Source organism: Struthio camelus, chromosome 6 (assembly GCF_040807025.1).
Source record: "Struthio camelus isolate bStrCam1 chromosome 6, bStrCam1.hap1, whole genome shotgun sequence".
Classification (NCBI taxonomy): domain Eukaryota; kingdom Metazoa; phylum Chordata; class Aves; order Struthioniformes; family Struthionidae; genus Struthio; species Struthio camelus.
In genome coordinates, this window is record NC_090947.1 from 4956695 (window position 1) to 4976350 (window position 19656).

The 19656-nt window shown below is 47.5% G+C and overlaps 1 protein-coding gene and 1 long non-coding RNA gene across 16 annotated transcripts in view; one reads left to right on the plus strand and one right to left on the minus strand.

Moving 5' to 3' along the window:
* Positions 1-4020: 4020 nt before the first annotated feature.
* On the minus strand, positions 4021-6412 carry LOC138067606 (uncharacterized). Its single transcript, XR_011141787.1, has 3 exons — positions 6293-6412; positions 5274-5657; positions 4021-4183 (listed from the first exon to the last, which is right to left on the minus strand). It is a non-coding gene; the product is annotated as an uncharacterized lncRNA (long non-coding RNA).
* Positions 6293-19656, plus strand: part of FN1 (fibronectin 1) — a 57167-nt gene continuing 43803 nt past the window's right edge. For 7 of the 15 annotated variants that reach the window (XM_068947864.1, XM_068947868.1, XM_068947870.1 and 4 more), the window contains exons 1-10: positions 6305-6520; positions 6822-6950; positions 8436-8573; positions 10273-10404; positions 10504-10641; positions 13399-13557; positions 14833-15033; positions 15524-15703; positions 17191-17367; positions 18317-18469. In XM_068947864.1, coding sequence (XP_068803965.1) covers positions 6370-6520; positions 6822-6950; positions 8436-8573; positions 10273-10404; positions 10504-10641; positions 13399-13557; positions 14833-15033; positions 15524-15703; positions 17191-17367; positions 18317-18469 — 1558 coding nt within the window. In that variant the 5' untranslated portion in view covers positions 6305-6369. Of the gene's footprint in view, positions 6521-6821; positions 6951-8435; positions 8574-10272; positions 10405-10503; positions 10642-13398; positions 13558-14832; positions 15034-15523; positions 15704-17190; positions 17368-18316; positions 18470-19656 lie in introns of all 15 variants that reach the window. The other 8 variants (XM_068947858.1, XM_068947862.1, XM_068947867.1 and 5 more) reach the window with 3 other exon arrangements.

A 19656-nucleotide genomic window follows, 5' to 3' on the forward strand; every position in this document is an offset into this window, starting at 1 on the left:
CTGCAGCCCAGAAATCAGGTTACCAATAGTAGAGAAAAATCTTCAGAATTGGCAGCAAAGAACTATCCACACTCCTTGGCTCCACGTAAGACTGGGTGGAAGAGGTGAGAAGGAAATGGGACAAACTGCAGCTCAGAGCCAAAATACTTTCCTTCTCCATGCTCCTGGCTCCGTTCAGCCCTTTGTGACTCTAAATTTCAACCCGTTACACACTGCCCCCTAATCATCATAATAAATAGCTGTTTGCTTTCTCAATGTATTCAACTTCCTCGCAGCAAGCCAAGCTCAGCCCAGCACTAGCATTTATTTCTGGATTTTGACCAGGCCTGCCTAAAACCAAACAAGCCTTGGTGTGATTTGCCATATTCACTGGGAGAGAATAAAAGCAATTGCACTCAAACGCTAGGGTGTGTGGCCAAGTTCACCTCACGCCACTGTTGGTGATATCACCGTTGTTTAGCTTTGCTTTAGCATTTTTAAGACTGTTATGGAAAAAGGGAGGACTTAACTCTGTTGCCGGGCTTTAAGGGAGATGTAAGTTGTGCTAACAGCACGGGCTAACTGTTGTTCCTCCATTACAAGAGAAAAAAAGTCCTGTTACTCAAAAGCTAGATTATTGTTAGAGTTCTGTAATGACTAAATAAAAACAGCCACTGGAATTAGGTTTTGTCAGCAGCCCACTTTCCAGCAGCACTGACTCATGCCTTTCCCAAATAGCCACTTCCAGACTTTCAAGGACACATGAACTAAAACCTTCCTCCATCACCAGCACCAGGTGGAATTTTGGCCAAAATACCACAATTAAAAAAAATAAAGAAAGAAAACAGGTATAAGAAACTGTACTTCTCCAGCTGTCTTGATGTTTTTCCTTCCTTTGTCCATACGTAACATGTAGAGGTTTGCAGATGATAGCGAGCTTTGCTATGTCTCCCCAATTAGTTGGGAAGGGAGGTCCTGGCTTCTCGTGGGTGAGCTGTCACCCCCTTGCTCAGCAATGCAAACCCATGTGCTGCCCAGGCTCCTCACAGCAATCCTTTCTCCAGCACGTTTTGTCCCACCAACCCCATCCTGCGGCCTGCTGGAGCTCTTTCATCTTTGTTTTGAGGCAAAGCTGCAGGAGCCCCTCTCTATTTCCAGGGCTCTCCATCCCTTTTTCAGCCAGTTGTGGCACATCATGAAGAAGCAAAGGTATTGCTCTCTTTGTTTGAAGCTGTGGATTGACGAGAGTATAGCTGAGCCTCATGCTGCTGGTCTGTTCGTTTCTCCCAGATCCTTCGGCATAAGGAGAGCTGGGCTGTGAGCTGGAGGAGGCAGAAGTATCTCACCTGTTTCCCGCAGCAGTCCCAGGGGCCTGCTCAACCTCTGGAGGCAGGAAGAGAAGTGACACAAGCAGCCAGTTACAGGGGGATTTCCTTCGGGCAGGGTGGACATCAGCTAGGGAGATGGAACGTCCCTCATTAAGACAAGACAGTTCCAAGCTGGCCTAAAATAGCATCTCTCTCCAGAGCTGGCAGCACCATGCTTAGCATCCCAAGCTAGGTCCCACCGCTGTGTTCAACAACAGCACCCGTGACACAGTCATCCTGCAACCCCAATTCGGCCTTCTAGAGCTGCTCAGCAAGTTCCCAGAAGTTTCTCAGAACATCCTCGGCAGGGCCTAATCAAGCTGGGATTCAGGCATGCCTGAAAATTTCTGCCTAATATCTCAAAATGCAATGAAGAGCATGTCTACAGCTGTTTTAACTTGGCATTGCTCTTCCAAAAGTTTCTCCTGTGAACAAGGGTCTGCCACATGCTACTTGCCTGCCAATTCACGTTGTCATGGGTGTCGTGAGAGTTTCCATTTTTCTTGAACTTCTGGCATGTCAGAGTCTCAGTTTCCTATCTTAAATTGCTCCATATTAAGCTGCAGAATCAGCTTCCTTGCAGAATCAGACAAAGAGATGAACAAACTCGACTCCCCAAAAGAACATCTGTATTTGGAAAGGAAAGAAAATCTCTTCCCTCCCTCCCCCAGGCTGCTTCCCTGATTTTGCAGGGACTGACTCATGAGTTTCAAATGCCTGGGGCTGACAGTACTGCAGGCACAACTGCAAAATGAGAGCCATGGCTATGAACTTCTCATCATTAGCAAACTGCAACAGTTCCGGCAGACTAGACAAATAATATAGTCCACAGATAGCTACAGAAAGGAAATGCATTTTCTGTGCTGATGACACTGAACACTTACTTATGAAAGACTGGGGAGGAGGGAGAAGAGGAGGCAATTTCCAATGAGAGTGCCAAAGATGTAATTAATGCCCTATTAGGGACCATTCATGCAAGATGAAATTCATTCCCACACTGAGAGCCGGCATAGATTTACGTACCGCTTAGGTTGCAGTTAACCAGCACAAGGAATGAATTTCATCCAGAGAGCAACGTTCCAGATCCCTGGACGAGACTTTCAGAGCTGCTGCACTTAAAGAGTGAATGAAGCACTGTACATGCCACAGTAGATCCTCAGCAGCGCTGAAATGAATTTTGCTCTGACCTAACAAAAACCACAGGCTCGAAATTCTGATGATTCAGAAATATTCAGCTCGCAACAGGAGTTCTTGCAAAATATTTGGGAACTGCAGGAAGCATTTAATGGTCTCCCTATGTCGAGGGAAGGAATCCTGACCTATCGTCTTTAGGGTTCTTGTCCCTATAAGTGATAATTTTAGAAGGATATAATTAAGTTTGTGGGGCCTTTCTTCTAAGGCTGCTAAAAGAATAACAAGTGACCTAGCTCAGTCCTCTCTGTACTTATTCATGATCCCTTTCTGTTGTGAAGAACTAGCAAGAGAATGGGTGCAGGTCCAGACCATGCTCCCAGTCATATGGGTGCAGCCCCTCACCAGTGTGTGCAGTGGAGGAAATTAATTTAACCCAGCGCAAAAGCTAATTTGGAGAGCAATCCAATGGGACGAGGAAAGTCAGGAGAACCTTATAAGGCTATATGCCATCTCTAACCATGAGTCAAGAAGGTAGGATTTTGGAAGAAAGGATAGAAAAGACCAACAAAGGTGATTCAGAAGACCCATGGCTAAAGCAAAGGTTTAGGACATTCCTAAACCTTACAGGGACGCAAAAACCACTGAAAGGTGATGATAAATTCTGACTGATCTCATCCTAAGAAGAATTCAGGTGGGCGCTCCTTTCATTCCTGTTAGATCAAGGGATGAATTAACACAGTGACAGTCAAAGGAGTCACGTACATCTCCGGGAACAAGCAAGAGACATCTCAGACAGTCAAACAGCACACAATATTGTAATTACTGCATGTTTGTGTCATTGTTACTGCCATCAATTCCTTTAGGAGTGAAATCAGGCTGTTTCAAATTGTGCTGAAATACGAGGCATAAGATTATTTCTAGCTGCTAATTAATGATGGCTATGTAAGAAGCTAATTTGAGCACGGCTGAAAATTATCATTTTCGTTTTGCGTGCTTCCAGTGACGTTTTCTTTCCCTATATTTGCATAACTAATATCGTGGTAAGTGCTAGACACCGTCACACACTTGCTAACATTGCATTTCTCATTCAACTTTCAGACTGAATTCCATTTTCAGTTTTGCGTAAATATACCGATTTTCCACGAAGACTTAAGAGCAATACAAAATTACATGAACTGGACTTAAACCAGACAGAAAAGATGTCAATGCCGACCATTTAGCCTTCATGTGCAGACTATCCAGTAGACACACCTTTTTAAAGCTATTTAAAATAGTGACTAAAAGCACCATGCTGGGAATGAATCCAGAAGTCTTATGTCTTGGGAGCAGACAGAAGTCTTATGTCTTGGGATGTCTTCTCTTCTAACATCTGGAAAGAGTAAGTAGGCACTATGTACCCAGACTTATGGAGATTATAAACTCCCCGAAGCACTGTTTGGCTCCGTTTGTACAATATCTAGCACCGCTGGGGTCTGGCTCCGCAGCAGAGACTGCTGGATGCTTCCACAGTAAGGTGACGTACCTGTTTATTACAGATTACCTTCCTCGGTTTTTAACTCCTTAGGCAGGTTTCCCTAGTGATTTTCATTTATCATAATCCTCCCGTACTCGAAGACTCCTCATTACATTACCCTTCCCTTTTCCACGTCAGTCGAGCTCAATTAGTTGTTCTCAGCTGGTTTGTAGAAGCACTGCCCTTCATCCTGCTCAAGAAAAAATTGAAAATTTGATGCCGAACCAGGAGTCACAGGGTGAGAGGACATCCACACGTAAGACCGCGTAACCTAGGGTAGGGAAAAGACGCACCATCACGCGCGGCCTGATTCCACGAGTTGCGGTCTCTGCTGCGCTGTTTGGCACACCCGCCGGGGTGGCCAACTGAGTTCACCGCGTTCCGCCCAGCGTGGCCTTTCAGGCATCTTCCCTTTTATTTCTATGTATGTTTTGTGTTTCTACTCATGTCCAGAAGATTTACTACTGTATGTACATATACATGATCCATTTATTCCATTCCTTATAAGCATTGATGTATATATACACATAACAGTTACACTGTTCATGGGTTATAGCTGTTGCTGCGATCATTATTTGATATTAAATGTTAACTGTCAGTTTTACCAGTAGTGTTTGTAAATCCATTCATCACCGCGCAGATGCCTATACTGCCGTCCCGAATCTGCTTAGGTTGCGGTTGCCTGTTCACTTTGGTATCCCTACTAACGCGCCTCACAGCTGGTGCACGTGCCCCTCGAGCACGTACCGCAGCACCAGCGTCACAGGTCCGTCGAACCGTGACGCTTTGGAACAGGCTGGGCGAAGCACAGCCCGCGACAAACAATTGTACAGCGTCATTTTCTTACAGGGCGCTTTTCACCTTGCTTCTATCAGAGAACCCCAGCTCTACAGTAAGCTGGAATTTCAGGCGGAAACTTTGTATCTTAGGGCTCAAAAAAGCAGGACCACTGTGTGCAAGCAGGTTCTCGTTCTAAGAAACCGCATGCTGGCTGGTTTACGATGCCGTGTCCCGCTGAAAAAGCTAATGCTCTGCCTGATATGGCCACGTTAGTTCTGTGAATGTTTTTAGGGAGAACGTGTCTCCGGTAACTCAAAAAAATGCAGGGCAGTAGGTCTAAAAATAAAAATTAGGAAAGAGGGGCATTAGCTCACCACAGCTCACCTCAATTGCTAGGTCAGGTTTCAATTTCCAGTAAGCTTTCAGCGGGGCAGCTCGTGCTAATGGATCTGTGGACATTCCTCCTACAGAGGAATAGAAATTTCTTTGAAAACACATACCTGACACGACAACGACGCGCCTTCCTGGAACAAGGCATGTGATGGGTCTGTACGCTGCTTACTAAGAGAGGCTTCATCCCAAGCGGGATATTCCTGTCTGCGTTTTGGTGAAGCTAACGCAATGCCTTTGCGCTAAGTGCCATCAGAGCACGGTGTCCGGCTCCGAACTCTCACGGAGACCCGGGGATATTCAGCCTCAGGTGTCTGGAAACACTGCAGACTATTTAAAGCTCGTGTCTGCCCGAGGAGTTGATTTAATGGATCAGTAACTGCATCAGACTATTTGAGTAATCCTTCCTTTGCCGAGGCATGGCGAAAAGGGCTAGTGGCCTGGCCTGTCTACGGGCCCAGCCCGAGTGCTGGTCCAGGTGCTGCAGAGAAAGGCTGTGGGAAGAAGAGCGGGGAAAGAGAGGGTCAAGATGGAAAGAGAGCCCTGTTAAATCAATCGGTTCGCTAAGAAATTAAGTGTCATGCCGAAGACCCCGTATACTTAAAAAGGGTGGAAAGTCTAACATTTGTTTCACTTTTCTTCTGTTCTCGGGAATTGATTCTGGGTGGTAAGGGGGGGGGGGACAAAAAAAAGGGCAGGGAAGGAATTCGGTTTATTGAGCGCAGGACGCAACGGCACCATTTTTTCCAAGTGAGGTGTGAAAGTCTGCAACCCGGAGTCCCGGCGCAGCAGATCCACCATCCCTGAGGGGGCTTCCTGCTTCCCCCCTGGGCGCAGAAGCTACGCCTCACCTTCTCGCTCAGGCGGAGAGGCTTAAAAGCGAACCAAAAAAAAAAAAAAAAAGTTTTTCCACCCCCCCCCCCACTCCCCAATCCCAAAAGCCATTTTGTTCAGCCAAACGCTCCACAAAATGGACCGACTCTAGGCATGAGGGGCCACATCCAGCCCGCCGGGGCTCGGCGGCGGCCCCCCGCCCGGCCCCCCGACGGCGCCGAGGCCAATGGGCGCCGGGGCGGCGGCCGCCGTCCCCCCTCCCTCTTCCCCCCCCCACCCCTCCCTCTTTCCCTACCCCTATATAGCGCCCGGGCGGCGGCGCCGCTGCCCCATCGGCCGGGCTGCTTGCGAGCGCCGTGCCGTGCCGTGACGATGCTGAGCCGCGCCGGGTGGCGGCTGGCGCTGCTCGCTCTCTGCCTGGCCGTGGCGACGGTGATGGGCGGCGGGCAGCCCCGCGGCGGCAAGAGCCGGCGGCAGGCGCAGCCCGGCTCGGCGCCGCAGGGGAGCGGCGGGCAGAGCAAGCGTGAGTATCGGCGGGCTGCGGAGGGGGAGAGGGGGGCACCCCGGGGTGTGTAAAGGGAGGGGGGGTGCTCCGAGGTGTTGGAGGCCCCCCCCCCATCACCCCGGCTTCGCTCGCTTTTTCGGTGCGGGTTGCGTTAGGCGGCGGGGGTGTCCTGCTGAAGTCCTCGCAGCGCAGGAGCTAGTGGCTCTTGCTGATGGGACTTGGGGCTGTTTCCCCTCCTCCTCTCCCCCCCCCCCCGCTTGCGCGGTGGGCGCCAAAGTAACTCGCAACTTTTCTTGTCCCCCCCCCCACCCCGCTTCAGAGACATGTTACGACAATGGAAGGTACTATCAGATCAACCAGCAGTGGGAACGCATTTACCTGGGGAACACGTTGGTCTGTACCTGCTATGGTGGAAGCAGAGGGTTTAACTGCGAAAGCAAGCCTGAACGTAAGTTGGTGCTGTTTTTCCTTACCCGCTTCAAGACCCCCCTCTCTCCCCCCCAACCCCACGAGTGGCTTTTGAGCTGAGTAAGCTAAGCGTTGTGCCGAGCTAGAACCGGCAGACCAGGTTTGCAGCTGGTGAAGCCTGGTGTTTTCGGGTCACTAACGGATCCGCATCGGTTGCCTTGAAGATCTGGCTCGAGACCTCTTTTAAGAAATGCTTTTCATTAGAGATGGGCCTGCCACCAGAACCCCGAGCCAAACATCGCTCATCTCTCTGGAGGATTGGATCTAAACGTTAATTTTGGAGCCAACCTCTTCTTTATAATGAACTGAACTGACTCCTGGACTCGCACGGGGAAGTTCAAATCTGGAGTCGCTTTGCAGCTCTGGCTCTGCGCTGTTTGATTGCTTCGCCCCGACTTTTCATAGCTGCACAGTGTCGTCAGCATGTTTAAAAATATTTCAACTTACAACTTTCCACAGCCCCCCAGCCTCGCTGTCAGCTTTCTATAGCCGAGTGTAAAATGAGATTGTTTAGTCTTCTGGAGAAAGGGTTTAGGTAACAGAAAAAAATTCCAAATGCAACATCTGCTGGAAGATGTGTCTCTCTGGGATGCAATGTAGTTTAGATAATCAAATGCAATCTGCCTGTCTTTGTTGGTCTGCAGCCACTGGTTTGCCATAACTGCTTTACGTTGCTCTGGAGATACGAGAGAGAAACTGATTCCTAGCTGATAATGCTCATCTAAGACAGATGGAGCATCCCACTGATCTGCCTTGCAAGGCTTGTATGCTGCCTCTCTGAGGGCTAGAGTACTTCAGAGTAGTACTCCATCCCCTAACTCCTCCATAAAAGAGGAATTTAATATTTTTTTTCTTTTTTTTTTTCTCCAAGTTTTACAGTTTTGAAAACTAATAGCAAGTTTTCCATATGGCGTAGTTAGCCTTATCTGTCTAGTAGTGAAGTCAAGAAGGTTGTTTCATTACTAATCGCAGGACTGGTGGCAGCCTTGGCATAACCGTTCCGTAATCACTTACTCGTGTGTGAGCGTTCGCAATTCACGAGGAGTCCTGTAGACTTCAGCGAGGTTGCTGCAGAATTCAGGATTAATATACTGAAGCTTTTGCCAGGTCAGAATTAGGAGGATTAGCATGACAAAACACAGCTTCTTCCTGTCTCCGGTACTATTGCACTTCAAACGGATGGGATTCATCCTTGCAGGGCATACCTGCCCACTTGCCTTGCTCAGCTTCTTGCTCCCCGGGGGAGGGAAGCTGCAGGTATTCAGTAGCCTGGGGACCTTGAGTGGATGAACGTCACCCAACTTAAGCTGTCCTACTCCAGGAAGAGAGTGGTGACCAAGCTGCATTTTTGCCCTGGGGAGGGGGGAAAAAAAAACTCCGTGTTTGGAAGCAAGGAATGGTTTCTTTTGTTGACTGTGCACACTATTTGCATGGTTACATGTAGTTCACTTTTCTCTCCTCATAGCTGAAGAAACTTGCTTTGATAAATACACTGGATCCACTTACCGAGTAGGGGAGACGTACGAGCGCCCCAAGGACTCCATGATCTGGGACTGTACTTGCATTGGAGCTGGACGTGGGAGAATCAGCTGCACCATTGCCAGTATGTAACTAAGAGCCTGTTCCTAGAGCTATTGTTCCTTAGTGTCATGTTTTCCACAGCAACTTACACAATACTCCCAGCGCTGCTATGCCCATTAGCTAGAGTAATGGGCTTTGGAGCAAAGCTCCCTAAAATCTTGTAATTGAAGGTCCTTGCCCCATGTGCCTACAGAGAGAAGAAACATTTGTACAAGCAAATTCCTCTTTTATTTAAGAGGAAATGTCATGTATAAAACACAGCCCAAGACTGACTCTGTTAGCATCCTGCCATACAGATCCTTATTCATAGGAGCGTGTTACATCTTCAGAGACGTTTATAAAAGCAGTTTTCTGGCTGGAGAAAAGAACGAGGGCCTAATCTGCAGCTGGTGAGCCAGAATAGCACCATCAGCTTTAGCAGGACTCCCCTGAACATACACCACCTGAGAGCCTGTCCCGCTGGCCTCCAGAGTGGGACGAAGCATCACGCCAACGCTGGCCACAGAGGGAACTGGGATTTGAAATCCCTTCGCCCAGCTCGGCGAGCTTCTGCCAGTCCTTATTCACCGGCCGACCTCATACTTTCCTCTTCTTCTTCCTTCTCTTCCCTCATCCCTTTTTCCCCGGCTTTCCCTTTCATGTCTGTGCTTCTCTGCCTGGAAATCCTTTCCTCGTTGAGTCACCAAATTGTTCACCGTTTCCCTTCAGCTCGTTAGCTAGCACGGATACGAAGAGCGCTGTGTCAGGACTTCCAGCTTGAGATTTCCAAAGTCCCTTAGGCACCTCTGGAGGAAAAAACTCTTGTCCCTTCACATATCCCGTTTCTTGCCTGAGCCTCGTAGCGCCGAGCAGGGCTCGGAGGCCAGCCGCCGCCGTGGCATGGGAAGAGATGCCTTTAACGAGGAGAGCTAAAGCCATTCCCAATTTAAATGGCGTTTTGCCGGGCGGTGACGATAAGCATTGTAAGAAAAAGAGTCGGTGAGGAAACTGCGAGCCTGAGAGCAGTCCCGTTTCCTCATCAGCAGCTGGGTTTAAAGCTCACCGGAGAGTCTCAGTGGCAGCCGCTGGCTCTGAACCAGTCTTCGTTAACGCCCCTAGATTCCCCGCTTTCCTAAATGAGCCAACAGAAAGTTTTACCGGCTCCTAATAAGCGACGGGCCGCGTGTTCCTCCTCCCTTCCTTGGAGGGAGGCGCCGCGTTTTGCCCACCGCCGCGCACCAGGGTTTTCCCGCTGCGGCGCCTCAGGCTGGCGGGGTGCCCGCCGGCTGGGCACCGGCCTTTCCGGGACGGGGTCTCCCCACCTGGCAGGGAGGACCGGTGTCCCCCGCGTGAGGCTGTCGCCCGCCACGTGCCGGCCCGGCTGCTGGGTCCCTCCCTCAGTGCGGAGGTGGCAGCACGAGGGGCCGTGGCAGGAGCCAAACAAAATGGAGGCAGCTCCCCCTTGCCAGGCTGGGTGGTGCGATGACCCCACCTGAGGGTGAAACGACCCCCCCAACCCCGGTGCGGGGCTCCTCGGGTTTTCGGCTGTCACACCTGCAAGGGGAGAGGGGGGGTTAGCTGTGAAAAGAGGAAGGAGGCAACTGTTTACCTTCCCCGAGGAGGAGAGGGCAGGCGGGCGGGTGCCATTTCGCAGGCCGGTGGAGGAAGCCGGGAGCCATCTTGCCCCCCGCTCCCCCGGGGCGGCCCTGGGGCTGAGCCGCCTTCCCTCTGCCCCGCCGCAGATCGCTGCCACGAGGGTGGCCAGTCCTACAAGATCGGCGATACCTGGCGGCGGCCCCACGAGACGGGCGGCTACATGCTGGAGTGCGTCTGCCTGGGCAACGGCAAGGGCGAGTGGACCTGTAAGCCCGTAGGTAGGTGGCATCTCTCTTCCTCCTCCTCCTCCTCCTCCGCTGCCACTGCGGTCCTCGGCCGGCGTGGCCCCGCGGTTAACCCGACCTTGCTCCCCGCAGCCGAGCGCTGCTACGACAACGCGGCCGGCACGTCCTACGTGGTGGGCGAGACCTGGGAGAAGCCCTACCAGGGTTGGATGATGGTGGACTGCACCTGCCTGGGCGAGGGCAGCGGCCGCATCACCTGCACCTCCAGAAGTAAGTGCCCGTCGGCGGCCCTGTCTTTACTTTATTTATTTATTTATTTCCCTCTTGCCCAGTTCAGCCTTAAAAAAAGAAAAAAGTGCCCTTTCTCCCCACTCCCCTGTCTTTCTTGGCCGCCACGCGCAAGCTCGGGCGCTGAAGTAAGACAAAGCGGAAAGAGGGCGCTTTAAAGCCTGATCCTTTTTTATTTCTCCCCGTTTCATGTAGCAAGAAGTTCTGTGCCAAAACCAAAAGCTGCTCCTCTTTCCGCCCTGTATAGCAGTCCACAGCAGTCTTAGAGGCACGGCCAGGTGAAGGTCTCACCCAAACGGGTGGGAAACAGTCCCCTCCGAGGTCAGAAGCAAACCCTCCCAAGCGGCCGTTGCGGGGACAGCTAAGGGTTGGCGCGCTGCGCTCACGACCAAGCGGTTGGGGTGTTTTGGTTGTGTTAGTTTGGTTTTCATCCGCTTCAGAGAAAAAGCGCTTGGGAAAGGGCCAGGCCGAGTGAGTCACAGTCAAGCATCCCCCAGGAAGCCGGTGGAATTGCTTAGTCTGCAAACTGGCACAGAGTTTGGCCCGATATCCCCCTTTTTGGGGTTGTTTAAATAACCTCTTGAGGGAGAATATGGAGCTTTTAGAGACACCTGGTCCAGCAGTGGAGCCTGCCAAATTAAGAATGTCATCTTAAGGTTTCCCCCCCCCCCCCGCTCTTTTTTTTTACAGTTCAATATATGTGCTAGCTCAAACAGGGTTTATTTTTATCTACTGTCTCACCTGCCTTGTTAGTTTTTCCCACCATTTTAAGTCTTCAGTGTAAATAGGCTTCAGCAGTTCAAATGACTTCCCTAGGTTTCTGTGTCTTTGAACTCCGTTAATGTAAATACCCATTGTATTAGTGTTTGCCAAGCAGACTGGGCTTCTAAAATCTGAAATCCCGTTTGTTTATCTACCTCCTATTCAGATTTTGGTAAGAGCAAGCTCTGTTGCAGAGCTATCACAGTTTACACTGGCTGCCTCAAAATTTAACTTTGTACCTTTACACCTTTGTTATGCAAGTTTTGAGAAACTCCTCTGTAGCCTTTAAATTGCCTCATCTTCAGTTGCCTGGGGACAAAGGGATAATGGCTTTCTGCTGACATAAACAGCAGAACTGTAAAGAACTAAAACACGAAGGAGGATCGGGATTAAAACTGAAAATCTAGGGAGACTTGGTCAAGAAAAAGCTATAAAAATCAAACCAGCCTTGACAGTATTAACTCCATTAGCAGCACATGGGGAAAAATCATTAACTGTCAAATAGGAATGGATAAAACAGAACGTGCTGTTTGTGAACTTTGGAGGAGATATTATTACTAATAAAAATGATTTGGCAGTATCTTTTTCTCCCATAACTCAGCTCTGCATTGTTGTACCGCAGGGGAAATTGTAGTATGATGGCCTGCTCGTTTTCTTTTTCAAATGTAAAAGACAAAAATTTGAATCTCTCCATGTAAAATGATAGCTGTAGCCCACAAAGTGGCATTATGCTTCAGTATGTGTTGTTGCTATCATATATCTCTTATGGCCAACGTTTTCCAGAGTGACTACTGTTTTTTCGTTTCTGGCTTGGGGGGCGGCGGCGTGCCAGCCTTTCATCACTTAACTTTAGACCCTGAGTGTTCATAAGACAGGGTTTTGCTCCTCCCGCACCCCACACACATATGCCAAATTACATTATTAACACTTCACCAGTTTGCCAGTCTTCTGGCAAATACTCAGGGGTTTGGTCGTTTTAACCACTGTGAATCACTAATGTATTTTCCACATTCGTATTCTGTCCTGTGTGCTGTTTCAATGGCAATCTGAAGTGATGCCCATGCTCTTCTACAATTCTTCATAAATCCATGTTCATTGATCCATGATTATATTTGAGCCACTGTATCAAGTTGCCCTTGGATGAGAAGGTAAAATGCTGTAATGGAAGAAGAACGAGTTAATCCATGTGGCTCTGGCATTTAGACAAAGGTAGTTTGTTATGCTGTCCTTTGAACCCATTTACTCGATTTGTAAGGGGTGCGGGTTATTAAAGACAACCGGGAGACTCAGAAAGTCTAATATCCCTGGTCTGACTTACTTGTGTCTATTAACTGTACTGGCCACTTCATGCACGCTTTTTGGAAGAACTGGAATTTAACCTATTGCCCTCCAATAAGTTTTAGCTTCTTCCGTCTGCGGTAGAGCTCTGAAGTTGAACTGTGCCCTGTATATAGTATGAAATGACCCAGCCACAAAGACAACTTCTCAAAAATAGAAGGGAGGAAAAAAGGCATTAAAACAAAGTATTGAAGGTGTATGCTAGACAGAATAGGTTTAAAATGGCTTTTAAAAATAACTAGCAACAATGTTTTTAATCCAGGAAGTGCTTTTTAGCAGTGTTTTTGGGGGGGTTTTTTGGTTTTTTTGAACATAGCTTACCTTCTTGGAACTGGTAGTACTAGGGTGTTATTTGAGACCATGGCTAGAACGTGAAATTCCTGTTCTGGAAATCGGTGGGAATTTTCCCGTAAACTTTGTTTAGCATCAAGATTTTCAGACTCTTTCCTGGCCTGTGCAGCTTAATGCAGACATTAGTGCATATAGGACTTCTAATAGTGAGCTACAGAAAATTAGGAAGGCTCTCAAGAACGGCTTTAAACTATCAGCTCATTTCATAGCATTGGTGGTTCAATACTATAAATTGCATGCTCAAGCCATCCTGTGCGGAAATAGCTAATAGCCATGTTCCTTACACAGACAGGTGCAATGACCATGACACCAAGACTTCCTACAGAATTGGAGACACCTGGAGCAAGAAGGATAACCGTGGAAATTTGCTTCAGTGCATCTGTACTGGTAATGGCAGAGGTGAATGGAAATGTGAAAGACACACATCCCTGCATACAACTAGCACTGGTGAGTAGGGCATCATAGTAGGGGTAGGGGAAGAGCCAAGGAGTGACACATGTTGGAATGACTAGGCCTTGGTGTTGAATTGCGTCATCCTAATTTAAGCATTTAGGAATTTTGTTGGGGAAAGATCAGCAAGAAACAGGGTCAGAGCTCTTTTTCTGAGCATACATAGATAGAATTAATTTATACTTGGTTTCCTTGTGCAAGTGGGGCTTGTCCATACAAATGCAATTGCACGCACCATCACAGTGCAACAAATCACATATCTAGGATCGCGCATCCATAGGAACTATCTTTTAGCTCTGTCTTGGAAACATGACATTTTGAGTTAATATTTGGGCTACCTGTATTTGCCTTGGTGACTTTCTTTAAATTCCCTTAATTAAAACTCCTCTGAGGCCATGTGTTTCTTTGACAAGATGAACAACCTATGGTAGAGCTTCAAAAAACAGACATGTCACAGGATGTATGCAGTCCTATTTATTTAGTACAGGAACATTTGATATCTTGTAATTTTGGTATGAAATATCTAGTTTAAAGGTAGCCTAAGCTTTCTGCCCAAGTTTTGTCAAAGGCTTCAACTCCTAAATTCTTTCTTGCCATTTTAAGGATATAGTTTTCCTCTTGCTGTGTGCAGAGTAAACCTCTCTACATTTTCCTGTAGTAGCTACACTGAGCATTTCTTGGTAAATGACTTAACTGTAGGTACCAGCAGGTTAGCTTCAAAATCTCAGAAGGTCTGAACTTCAAAATGCACAAAGCTTAAAGGTGCAACTGCTTTGCTTGCATTCTTTGGTCTTTTTCAGCAGAGCTGAATTTGTGGGGATTGCTGTGGGAAATGTTTGCAATGTCCACAGTATAGAAAAGAAGCCTTTTTGTCTCAGTGTTATTCAGAAGCATAACTGGCCAAAAACTTTGATTCAGAGTTGGAAAAAAAATCCAGAATAAAGGAATACATTTGTTTGTTTTTTCTGCTTTCAGCAATGAAGAATTCAAAATGATTGCTTCCTTTTCTGTAGTGGTAGAAACTGGAGGCCTTCATTAGAAGAAGTGGGAGTAGTTCTTTTAACTTTGAAATTTGCTAAATGGAGCTCAAATTAATGCTATGAAAAGGAATATTTAAAGTGTGTTTAGGGAATCTGAGAGTGCTGTACCTTTAACTTGACGAAGAGCGCCTAAGACTTTATTATCTCAGCATTTGATTGAAGCATTCTGCTCTTTAGATGTGCGTGTAATGCCTGATGTCTAGTCTCCCTTCTCTGCCATGTTCTGCCGCAGGTTCTGGCTCTCCTAGCTTCACAAATTTGCAGACTGCGTTGTACCAGCCCCAACCTCAACAGCCCCAGCCTCAGCCATATGGCCAGTGCATAACGGATAATGGAGTGGTGTACTCCTTGGGTATGCAGTGGCTCAAGACACAGGGAAGTCAGCAAATGCTATGTACCTGCCTGGGCAATGGAGTCAGCTGCCAGGAAATAGGTACGAATTTGTGTTTTGTGCCTGTTCAGTCCAAAGAGATCTTTGTGATTGCCCCGTGGTTTGACTTCAAAGTGAAATCCTTCAGTGTGTGCGTCAGAAGCGTCTTCTGAGGAAGACAAAAACTGGAGAAAGGTACAAGGGGAGGAGCGATAGCTATTTTGATTATTCAAAGCCTGGCTCTGTAGGGTACCAGTCTTTCCCAGTGAGTTATATATAACCTGCAGAGGGAAAATGGAGCCCTTGGGAAGCAGCATTAATGGTTTTACTCAAAGCAAGCTGCAATAATATATGTTTGGAAAAGAATGTAAAAGAATGGCACAGCTGTGGGACTAAGTCTTCATTTGGTGTGTATTGGCCCAGGTCCTTGCAAGTCGGTGTGGGTTTGCAGCAGCCGATGATTTGGCCTGGAGAGGCGACTGCTGTTTTGGAGCCCTGAGAATGGGGATTGCTGTAAGCTAGAATCTAATGCTGTGATTTGTTTGTATTAAAGCTGCAACTCAAACGTATGGTGGCAATTCTGATGGAGAAGCCTGTGTTTTGCCTTTCACCTATGACGGGAGGACTTTCTATTCCTGCACCACCGAAGGCCGTACAGATGGGCACCTTTGGTGCAGCACCACCTCCAACTTTGAGCAGGACAGGAGATACTCCTTCTGTACAGAGCAGAATGGTAGGTTCATCTCTCAGGATCTTCACACATGCATGGCCCTCGTGCAGATGGTAGAAGGTGCAGAACTTTTAGTGACAGGCTGCATGAACAGTCCTGGCATCCTGGAGGGACTCCAGGCATGCTTCAACAGCCAGGCAGCCATGTGGGATGAGGATTATCTGGAGTCAGGGTAGTCGAGGTTTTTGTGCTCTTGACATCTTTGGAGAGTGGTCAGGGTGACACAGGTGTAGCCTTTGAGTCCTGTTGTTCTCTGTTCCCTGAACTGACCTTAGAACGGGAGTTCCTAGTCAGGGTAGAGCTTTAGCCCCAAAGATACTTAGACTTCGCCTTTGCTTGGCTGAATTGCTAGAGCCAATGCCCATATTAGGCTGCAAAGGAAAGGATATCCATGGAGTGCAATTTGTGCAGCCCTCTGTCACTCCCTCAATCTTGTATCTCTAGCCAGGTTGCCATATATAGCAGTAATCCTAATGTGATTTGTGATTACTGCGATCAAGAAATGGTCATGACTAATGCAGCAGCATTCTCTTTTCTGTGGATTGTCATGTTCCCTTTACAGCACAAACCTACCTGTGCGGTTACACTTCCTGGAAAGCCCATCAGACATTCATGAAACAGTATCCAAGCAGCCTCCTCTGGGATCTGACCTTGGAGAGAATGTGTCTGAAACTTTTCACGTTCCCAGAGGAAAACACTGCTTCTTACACTGCATAAATATGGCTATTCTTCAGTTGTGTTTTTTTCTGATAAAAGCCAAGCCCTTCTCTCCAGCGTATACAGTGTTCTCTTAAAAAAGAAAAAAAAAACCCTCTCCCCTCCTTTTCTACACACCCACATTCTTGTTTTAGTGGGACTTCCTGTGATATACTGTGGGAGTGAGAAATATCAATATAGAAAAACCTAAGCAAATGCTTCTTTATTCTCCGTTACTTGTAAACCAGAGTTGCTCAAGAGGTGAATAGTTCATGTAGATTAGATTCCTCTTTCCACTGCTGCTTGCAAAACATGAAGATTCCAACCTGCAGAGAGATTTTTGACTTGTCCTGTTGTACGTAACCAAGTTGTAACCCTTTTCTGCGGACTGAGACTTTAAGTCAAAGGGCACAATTGGGTAACAACCTCAGTAAGATAATACAGGTACTAAGAGAACTGAGATTATTTTATTCCCTGGGCCTTAGCAACAAAGGGTCTGCAAAGTCACTTCCTAGACACAGAAGGCTTTGGTTTTCCCTGATGCCCAGGAATTCCCATGCCTGGGTCCAGCAACTCTTTCCACAGCAATGTTTGAACTGAGTTGACCTTGTGCAAGGCTTGTGTTTTACCAGATGTGAATTAATTTAAGCCAAGAAGAGAGGCTGGTGGATAATATCGTAGTGTATACAGGGAAAGGGAAAAATAGTGTTCGTGGCTTGTTTTTGAGCTCTCCCTGCCTGCTAGGAGAGACCAGAGGCTTGATTTGTGTCTTTTTCCTTTTTACTCTTGTACAGTTTTGGTCCAGACACGTGGTGGCAACTCCAATGGTGCATTGTGCCACTTCCCTTTCCTGTATAACAACCGCAACTACACCGACTGTACTTCTGAGGGACGGAGAGACAACATGAAGTGGTGTGGAACCACTGAGAACTATGATGCTGACCAGAAATTTGGTTTCTGCCCCATGGCTGGTAAGACTGAGAGCTGTAAATGGATTATGGAGTACTCACAAAGGATTCTTTGAGTTGCAAAGGAAAGAGCTGGCTGTCATTGACTCAGTCCCTGATGACTTCCAATGAGGTGCATCCTGTTCCAAAACCCTTCAAAGAATTTAAAGCTTTGTTTTGTCCTTTTTTCCCCTCCCAATCACTTCTAGCAGGGACTGAGGCAATGCAAGGAGAAAGCAATTTCCATTGCTCATCTGATACTGGCCAGTGATAGGCATGGTTTTCAGCAGTGCAAGCTGGTGTAGATTCATTAGAGCACACTGGACTGTAGCGCTTTGTAGAAGTAAGGTTTTGACTTTTTTTTTTTTCTGCCAAAGCCTTCTCCCTCATTGCTCATCACTTCCTTTTGCCCAGCATGTGGATAAGGATAAGTCTGCGCTTAAAATATCAGTGTGTTACCCTGGAAAAGACAGCAAGGTCAAAATCAGTCCTGTGGTCCGTTCCTACAATCCATGCACGTCTCTATCGGGAAGGGGTATGTGGATGAAGGGTACTTAAAGGGCATGTGACTCTCAGTTTTTAAATGACAGGCTGCTTGTAGCTTGTGACAATGCAGCATCTGAGCCCTTAAACAGCCTGTGAAACTCAGGTCTTTAAATCACTATGCTCATATAAAGGCACGTGTGCAACAAAAGAAATGATTCATTTAGAGAGCACCTCTTGCACACTGTACAGAAATTGCTTCTTGTAGCATTCTAATGAGAATTAAAATGAGCACTGAGGAGGGATCTGCACTTAGAGAACATCATCACGTGGCAAAAGTAGTGTTTGAAATGGAGTAGGTCCCTACAGCTCCCTTGTTAAGATGCAGAAACCACTGCACTCTATGAGGAAGCATTGCAAATGGTCTGAGCCTTCCTGATCATGTTAACTCTAGCTTCATAAAGTGTCCTCTTGCTCTCTTCTCAACCAGCCCATGAAGAAATCTGCACAACCAATGACGGTGTCATGTACCGCGTTGGGGACCAATGGGATAAACAACACGACATGGGCCATATGATGAGATGTACTTGTGTAGGAAATGGCCGTGGAGAATGGACTTGCATTGCATACTCCCAGCTCAGAGGTACTGGTTTTCGTGTTGCTGTCACAGGTTCGGTCAAAGTGTTGGGGGTGGGAGAAATTGGTTTTCTTTTGATTCCCATCACAGGGAACCGGAGCCCAGACTCAAATCGTATAGCACTAGGCCTCTCTTTGGCACAGAGAGGGAATCAGAGGGGCTACATGAAGTTCCTCCCTTGTTTACTTGCTAGAACAGTACCAGTTCAGCTTTTGTAGTCTAGGAAGCAGAGAAACCGTGATTGGCTTGATCAGTGGGTATCCCTGTCTCCATTTGGCTACACTTAGGAGTGGGTGCTATTGTGGCTTTATGGAGAGCAGAAGTATTTCCCCCTCTCATGAACAGACAAGGCCTCAGACTAGTCTGAAGTCTGAATGCAGAGCTGTCCTGTTTTATTGTTCTGCAGTGCAGTTTTCCATTTGTCTGTGTTAGGTGAATCTCTTTGCTGGCCTATCTCAGTGCTATCCTGCCAACTTTTCATATAGATTACTTTTATTTACATATTTGTATAAGTGGCCCAAGTGGACAAGTGCTTAAGCGACACCAGAAAAACAGAAGACTTAAAAGCACAGACATACGATCATCCTACAGCTAGCGCACAGCATTGGCTTTGTGTCTGGAAAAGGCGAGGGGGGGAGGGGTTGCTGTCAACATGCCAAGAAACGTCTCGAACACCACTGCTGAAATGGGATATAATTTATAGGGAAAGGCTCACTCAAAGGCTTTGGGAGTTTTTGCATGAATTTCCTTCAGAGCAGTGAGCAATGCACTGCTAACAGTTGGTATGTGAAGCTCTTTTCTCAGCGCAGGCGGCTAGTTGTCTGCAATTTCATCCCTGAGTTAGTGGCCTCACTTAATGGAGGGGTGAGGGGGAGATTCCGCCCTTTTTCAAAAGGCATAGGTTATCTAAGTAGAGCTGTTAAAACATAGCAACCAGAGAAGGTCCTCAGCCCCCACTGGACCTGTGGTGTGGGAAAATATGATGGGGAATGAAGGCCTGGGATTGACTGAGTCACTTCCCCGAGGACGGAAGGCCTGTGACTGAGTCTGAAACTGAACTTAGGTCTCTTGGGTCCTAGTTAGCAAAACAACATGCTTCTAGAGTGGTTTTCATATTTGTTTTGTCTGTCTTCTCCTTGCTTTGATTAGATTGCCTTTAAGAATTCTGGGCCAGTTCACAGGTTGCCATAGCC